The sequence below is a fragment of the Triticum urartu genome, chromosome 5, assembly GCF_003073215.2.
Source record: "Triticum urartu cultivar G1812 chromosome 5, Tu2.1, whole genome shotgun sequence".
Lineage (NCBI taxonomy): Eukaryota > Viridiplantae > Streptophyta > Magnoliopsida > Poales > Poaceae > Triticum > Triticum urartu.
In genome coordinates, this window is record NC_053026.1 from 362,351,651 (window position 1) to 362,359,554 (window position 7,904).

Genomic DNA, 7,904 nt, shown 5'->3' on the forward strand with positions numbered 1-7,904 from the left:
GATTTGGTCCCATGGGAACATTTGAGCCTCGTCAAATGTACTACCTACTCATATTATTTTTACACATATTAAAAACTGTTTAACCACTGATTAAGGGCTGTTTAGAGAGAGCGGCGATAGCGAGGACGAGCTCGCCTGCTCCCGCAACGCGTGCCAATGGGACAGTGCCGCGTCCATGCATGTATTCAATGTGATCGTATGAATGAAAGTATGATACGGCCCATCGAACAGTACTATATAGAGACGGCACCGGCAACATGACGGCCCCCGTTCAGTCTGTTCCGTTGGTACTTAACGCGGGGTGAGCGGTACATGACATCTAACCGCCTGCGTAGTCTATCACAAGTAACGCCGTGTTTGTAACCGATTAGCATATATCACTGTGGGTCCCTGCTCCCCCTACTGCACGCTTGAAGAAACCAAATAAATCCCTTGGGTCACAGCACAGGCGCATAGCTCATGGCTATGGCGACGGCGGAGGCGGAAGACGGTGGATTTGAGGGAAGTTCCTATCAGATCCGGTGGATAGGTATGGTCCCGTCCCGTGTTTTATCTTTGTAGTTGCGGCCGCTGTAATTAGGAGACCAGCTTAGTAGTGTGCTCCCTTCTCTTCATAGGTTTCCCTTGCCGGATCTTGCCGGCGGCGAGTCCATACTGGGCAACAAACCCACTCAAACTCTAGTCTGCACGCCCGCTGAGTCCAGCATCGGTGATGCGGGTGATGCAGCGCTGACAGTACAACTAGATGTAAACAGTACTTGCGAGGATGCGATCCTGTCGGCGCCGAAATCAGAGCAATCAACTAGCAAAGACGATCCTCAGAAGCCTGGATTGACCAGGAGGTATATGAATCTGACCCTGTATTCTTAGTTCGTATATCCTTTGAATTTGATTACACTATGTGAACTTTGTTGTGCTGAATCGTATTTGATCTGAATTGATTTCCACGGACAGACATGGCATGTATTCATGGAGTAGTATTTAGGGACTCTATCCATTATTTAGGGACGCTGTCTACATAACATATTGTCTGTCATATGCTTGCAACAACAGGTAAACGAACTGAAACATTTGCTCTTTTTGTTCAAATGTTCACAGGGGGTCCCAAAAAAAAGTAACACACGTTCCTACCGTTGCAAGTGTCCCATAATGATATAGTTACTCCGATCAAATGACAACGGCTGGTACATAAGTGAGCACAGGCCATCACACAATCACTCACTGACAGACTACTGTATTGATTTTCCATTCTTGTTAGCACACTCTTTGTGATGTCCTCTCTTTTTCAGTATACTAGTTCAATAAAATGAATGTTGAGCTGCATTTGCAGATCAGTGCAGGGCGATGGAAGTAGCAATAGAGAAAGTGATGCCAGACACGACTCACCGTTGATGCTAGTGGCACGTGCAATTGGTCATTTCATGGGGCTAAAAGCTCCAGAACGAAAACAAAAGCTTGGTCGACCAATCACCAGCAAGAGAGTTATTTGCCCAAAACCACCACATTATGAGCTAGGGTAACAGATCAGTACCACATTTGAGGCAGGGCACAAAAAACCACCAACAATGGGGCTAATGTATAACGCGGAGCACTGACGCTGCGTTTTAGCCCAGAAAACAGCGAATCCGACAGGTGGGTCCCGCCTATCGGGCTGACGTGGCAAATACCAAGCATAGAAAAAAAAAACTTTGACTAGCTGAGGTGGCAGATGAGCTGCGGGCCCCGCCTGTCATTGACTACATGATCATCTTCATCCCATCTCTATTTCTATGGAGCATTCTGTCGAGCAGCTTGTGCGCGGCGAGCCATCTCTGCTGATGCAAGTCGAGAGCTCCATGGGCAAGGCGAAGGGGAAGCAGCGGCAGGACAAGTACTACCACCTCGCCAAGGAGCAGGGCTACCGGAGCCACGCGGCCTTCAAGCTGCAGCAGCTCGACGACCGCTTCCGGTTCCTCCCGCCGGCGCGCGCCGTGCTCGACCTCTGCGCGGCGCCGGGAGGCTGGATGCAGGTGGCCGTCGCCCGTGCCCCCGTCGGCGCCTTCGTCGTCGGCGTCAACCTCGTGCTCATCCGCCCCGTCCGCGGCGCGCGTCGTGCTCGACCTCTGCGCGGCGCCGGGGGGCTGGATGCAGGTGGCCGTCACCCGTGCCCTCGCCGGCGCCTTCGTCGTCGGCGTCGACCTCGTGCCCATCCGCCCCGTCCGAGGCGTGCGCCGTGCTTGACCTCTGCGCGGCGCTGGGGGCTGGATGCAGGTGGCCGTCGCTCGTGCCCCCGCCGGCGCCTTCGTCGTCGGCGTCGACCTCGTGCCCATCCGCCCCGTCCGCGGCGCGCACTCCCTCACGGAAGACATCACCACCACCAAGTGCCGCTCCGCCGTGCGGAGGCTCATGGACTCCAAGGGGGTCACCGCCTTCGACGTCGTGCTTCACGACGGCTCGCCCAACGTCGGCGGCACGTGGGCGACGGCCACCTGCATCCAGCCCCCCGGCGCGAGAAGAGAGGAGAAAGAGACTAGTCAACCTGCCCACGTGGAATTTTTTTGCCACATCATCTCGACAGGAAGGCCCCACCTGTCGGTTTCGCTGTTTTCTGGGCTAAAACGCAGCGTCAGTGCTCTGCATTACAGATTAGCCCCATTGTTGGTGGTTTTTTGTGCCCTGCCTCAAATATGGTACTGATCTGTTACCCTAGCCCATAATATAGTGGTTTTGGGTAAATAACTCCCAGTAGGAGTAAACTTCCGTATGTTAATCGTGGTGCAAAAAGCAAGAAGTACAGATCGACAACAAATGCACAAGCTGAAAATGGATGCAGGACAAGTAAACAAACTCGCTTCTCCAGTATATGTCGAGAACCAGGGCACAAGAGCACCACATGTCCACAAAGAGGTGATCTTCCTCAAAAAGAAAGGAAAGATGCAAAATACTCAAAACTGTGGCGTCGGTGGTCACAGAAAAAAACACCTGCAGCAAGCCTAGGGTTTTACTCCATGTTGAAAATGCTACCTTAGAGCCAAATGCAATTTGCGGGTGACTTCATTTAGATTCAGTGTTTTTGTTCTGTGTTGTTGAGGGCTTTGTAGCCATTAACTTTAACCGCAAGACTCTCTGTTGTAATAATAACCGTCAGTGAAGAAGTACTACGTGTTGTTTGTGGTCAGGTTGTCACTGTGGTTTGAATGTTTATCATGTAGAAGAAAAAATGTATGAGATTAAGACTTGCCTAATGTTGCAGTGTGCCTATGCATGCCCCCTTCTGTATTTCACTGCGTTCTTGTTTGAGAAATCAATCTGGTCTGGTGCCTTGTGTGAGGGGAGATTCAGTTTATTTTATCTGTTCCCCACTTACAAATTGCTTGACATCATGTTCCTCTGCACCGCTGGGCAGTAGTAGCAGTAATTCAATACAGGTGACGCCTTACAGGTGTCGATGCGGCCCCTGCTGTGTGCAATTGGCAGGAATCCTGTTAGTTTGATTTTCAAACCCTTTGAGAGGGATCCGTCAGAGTTAACCTTCTCTTTTTACACCTGCTTAGTTAAAAACAGACTTTCATTAATATTAGTTGCACAAATGAGAGTACATCACACGGCTTAAACTCGATCATTACAAAAGTACGCCATCAGCAACACCCTAGCTGCGCCTACACCATTACATACTTGGCTGCTAACCTATGATACAAATGTCATAATACTTGATTTGCGAGTACAATGGTACGTCGTGCTCCCTTATTGGCAGCTGACGCCTAACCAAGCATGCTCATGACCATGTCGGCCACAACCAACGAAAGGAATGCCACGCCAATGACGAGGTTGGCCACGGAGACCACCAGATTAATGGATGCACCGCCAACGGCAATGGCTCCCTGGCGCCCAGCAGCTGGAAGCGCGGCGAGCATGTATCCTGCAGCGGCGCTGACTGAAGAAACGAACTGGGTGCCGTCCGGCATGCCGTTCTGCTACCCTGTGGTGCGTGCGGCACCTGAATCTTGAACTCCCAAAGCTTGGCCGCCTTGCTCCTATCCTGGCTCGATTTGCGCTAATGGGGGTGCGGCTGGACCAAGGGACGTAAGGTGGTCGGCGTACGTTTGCTGCCACCTGTAGAAATCGTATCCACCACCTGACGGCTGTAGTTGACCGGCGAAGAAGGTTCAGACAAGAAATGTTGAACAAATCTGAAGAAATCTATGCAAAAACAGGACACTTACATTTTGATTGCGGCACTTGTAGAATCACTCGCCGGCGTTCGGCCTGCCACGATCAAGGTAGGCGACTACGTTCCTGCCACAGTCCAGACAAGGCACGATTGGAAGTGCCGCCGGATCAGCACCTTGATTCAGATTTGCTAACTTTTCTGCGACTCTTATTCCTTGCTCCGATTTGGGGATCTATTGAGGAACAGTGTGCAACTAGGATTTGTTTCTTCGATTTGGGGATGGATTGTTATAGACTGAGCCGCCGCCGATGACAGATGAGGAGTTAAATGGAGTAGGTAGGCCGACCCTGAGCGGAATTCAGTCTGGCAGGGATACACGTTGCGTCGCTAGCACCTCAACGTCCGTCACCGGCACCATACAAACGATGTTTCTTCCCGTTAGCGTCAACCATTAAATGAGCTGTCGTTTACGAGCTGGAATACGATGTGTGTTCCATATCCCGACGAGGACCGACGCCTACAGATAACGTGAGCAGGCGAGCTCGTGCACGCCAACGAATTTTCGCTGTTTAGGGGCTTAGCCAACGTAGAAAACCAAAAGCTAACTAGTAGCAGCTACAGTAGATAGTAGTAGTACAATAGAGCAGCGTTGGGCAGTGGCATGGCTCGGGCGCTGCAGGCGTGCGTAGGCGGGGCAGCCGCAACGGCAGGCGAGGGGGAGCAGCGCCGAGCGCGGGGCGGCTGCGGCAGTGGCTCCGCGGTGGGCGACGGCAAGCGGCAGTGGCAGCATCAGGCCACAGCAGCAGTATGCAGAGTAGCAGCGGCAGTACAAGCAAGCGGCGGAGGCGCAAGCAGCAGTGGCAAGCGGCAATAGCAGCAGGGCGCGGTCGTGGCGGCAGGGCCGGGCCGCGGACAAGCCCGGGCACATGCGCGTGAGGGCGCGGGCAGGGTGCGTTCGAACGGCCGGACGACGTCGCGTCGAATGGCGGTGGTGCGAGATGCTGCTGTGGCTGGAACTGAGCGCTACAGGGCTCGACAGAGCGCGAGGGAGGGGTGCAACGGGCCCGCACGGATGTGATGAGCACGATCCCGAGCTCATCTGAGCTCGACGCAGAGCAACGGCACGACTTCGAGCACGCCGGCGGAAGCAGAGGCACGGCAACGGCGGCGAACTAGCTAGGGACGAATGCGGCCACGGGAAGAAGGAATGGAGGGAGAGAGGAGCTCACCGAGCGGCCAAGAAAGGCCCTCGACAGCTTTGTAGCAGCAGGGGATGACGAAGACGGCGGGGTCACCGGCGACGCAGAAGACGGAGACGAGCTCGATCCGCTCGATGCCGAGCCCTTCGTCTCCAGTGGCTCGGCTCAGGCGACGCAGCGGAGGGCGGCGAAGCTCCGTGACATCTCGCCGGGGCTCGGGGTCGTCGGAGAGCGCGGGATCGACGGCGGTGAGCGGCGAAGGCTATCGGGAGTGGGCGGATCTAGCAAGGGGAAAAGGGGGAATGCACTTGGGGCGCTAGGGTTCGTCACGGGGGGTTCGGGGAGGACTTGTAGGTCGAGTAGGACGCCGGGAGGGGTCGGATGGCCGCCACGGCCATCCCAGCCTCCTGTAGCGAGAAGAGGAGGGCGTGTGGGGCTAGCTGGGCCGATTTTTGCTAAATGGGCCAGGGTGCCAGTAGATTAGGTCATCTACTTCCTCTCTTTTTTCTCGTTTCTTTACATTTCTACCACTGATTTCTATTTACTTGCTATAGTAAATGAATTTACTTCAGCTTGAAATTTGGGATAAAATTCAAGCACAATATCTTGGAGCGAAACATAAATTTTTGAGTTATTTGGAAACTCATAAATATTTGTTCATTTTGAAAAGATTACGTTTGTTGTAGTTGGACCATTATATAATTTTCCAGGGGCACTTTGGGAATCCAGAAGAGGTTGGTTCCAACATGAAAAATATCCAGGGATTATTTGCCACACTTTGAACATTTTATTTTGCATGTTTGAGAAATTTGAATTTTTACTTTAATTTGAAATTGAACCGGATTGAATCAAAGGGGGATTTAGCAATAGTGAAAATGATGACATTGCATCATTAACTTGGGATTGTTGTAGCTTAATTATCCGGGCGTCACACGGCGGGAGCACCCGCTCTTTGCTACCACGATAATGTCGCCACATCATCCTCGTAGCGAGTCTGAGAACCGTGAGGCACGGCCCCACGTCGCCTCCTCCAGTAATGCCCCTGGGTAAGCTGAGCGCATGCGCCCTAGCGGCAACATAGAGAACCAGAACACTCACGCTTCCTAGTGCAAGCGAGGCTCGGGCCCCCCAAGAGCCAAGGGTGGATTTCATCTCTATGGCTCCCCCGATTGGGGACATAACCACACCACACGACACGGATGTGAGTCTTTCATGGTGGAGCTGCACTATGTGGCGTGGCCTTCCAAGTTTGAGCCTGAAGTCTCCTAGAAGTACGATGGGACCTAGCATCCTATGGAGTTCCTCCAACTCTATACCATGGCCATGCTCGCCGCGGGTGGGACGGCGAAGGTGATGGCAAACTGGCTCTCGCTGGTCCTGAAGGGGCCAACCTAGTCTTGGATCATGAGCTTTCCTTAGTCATCTATCGAATTGCGGGAGTAGTTGTGCGACCAGTTTTTTGCCATCTTCCTGGGCACCTGCAAGCATGATCCTCACTGTTAACCATCCTTAGGAGAAACCCTGCGTCGATTGCGCCATGCCATTCCAGGAATTTCCCCAAAGGTCATCATGATCACAGTTCGCATAGGCGGGACAAGAAGATGCGGGGAAATTTGGGCAAGAAGACCATCCTTACCACCACTAAACTATTCTCATAGGCGGAAAAATGTGCGAAGGCTGCCGAGTCACGAGACTAGCCCCTTCATGTGAGCAGAAGTGTTGGGTCTTCGCAACAGGTTGAAAAGGACAAAAAGTGGAAGACATAGATGTTCTCTTTCAGAGCCCGTCATTGCACTTGCGTCATCCGCCACGCGCTCTCATAGCCTCCCGTTAGTGGGCAGACCTAGGAGTGCGGCTCTTTATTTTTACACTAGGGTTTTTTAGGTCATTTTTTTAATCTAGGTTGGTTTCTAATTATTATTATTTTGAAATTTAAAAAAAATGTGAGGAATTAAAAAAGGTTTTAAGAATTCAAATATTGTTGATAAATTTGAAAAACTGATCATGAATTCAAAAATATTCATGAATTCACAAATGGCCAAGAAACTAAAAATAAGTTCGTGAATTTGAATTTTTTGTGAATTCAAAATTGTCAGTGGTTCTGAAAAATACTCGCGAGTTTAAAACTATTCACGAATATTTTTTTGGATTTGTTTTTGGAATTCGATATTTTTGTGTATTTAAAAAATGATCGCGAATCAAAACCTATTTCTTGGATTTGAAAGAACGTTCTCAAATAACAAAATTGTCAAGGGTTTGACAATGCTCATAATTTTTTGAATTTTTATATTTTAGCCCCCAGCCAAACAAAATACAGGTTATCCTTGATCCCTTATGTCTTGAGTTGACACTCCTGACATCTGACGCGCCAGGTAGGGGGGCTAAGGCTATGTTCTTTCTCAAATCCCCATTGCTAACCCACTGGCCATGGCAGGCGAGGCACGACCGCAAGTTTCTGGGCCATCTCACACATACTCCTAAGAAAGTAGAGCGGTGCGGGGGGGGGGGGGCTAAGGCGTCCACGCTGCAGCAAGGCAGCCCCGTGATTGGCAGCC

General features: G+C 51.4%; 1 protein-coding gene across 5 annotated transcripts; it reads left to right on the top strand.

The window, feature by feature from the left end:
- The first annotated feature begins 395 nt into the window (after positions 1–395).
- On the top strand, positions 396–3,258 carry LOC125509035 (pre-rRNA 2'-O-ribose RNA methyltransferase FTSJ3-like). Of its 5 annotated transcripts, none has more exons than XR_007283920.1 (4): positions 396–529; positions 618–842; positions 1,099–1,192; positions 1,331–3,258. XR_007283920.1 is itself a non-coding variant. In XM_048673897.1 (4 exons), exons 3-4 carry the CDS (start codon positions 1,770–1,772, stop codon positions 2,674–2,676), a joined length of 666 nt encoding a protein of 221 aa, XP_048529854.1. In that variant the 5' UTR covers positions 396–529; positions 618–842; positions 1,099–1,769; the 3' UTR covers positions 2,677–3,258. The 5 variants fall into 5 exon arrangements, 4 of the variants coding, with proteins under 4 accessions (XP_048529854.1, XP_048529853.1, XP_048529851.1 ...); XM_048673897.1 differs by having other exon boundaries at positions 1,099–2,009; positions 2,251–3,258; XM_048673896.1 differs by having other exon boundaries at positions 618–1,192.
- Positions 3,259–7,904: the final 4,646 nt, after the last annotated feature.

Coding starts and splice junctions, on each gene's coding strand:
- LOC125509035 (XM_048673896.1), top strand. CDS start 1,770: ATGGAGCATTCTGTCGAGCAGCTTGTGCGCGGCGAGCCATCTCTGCTG.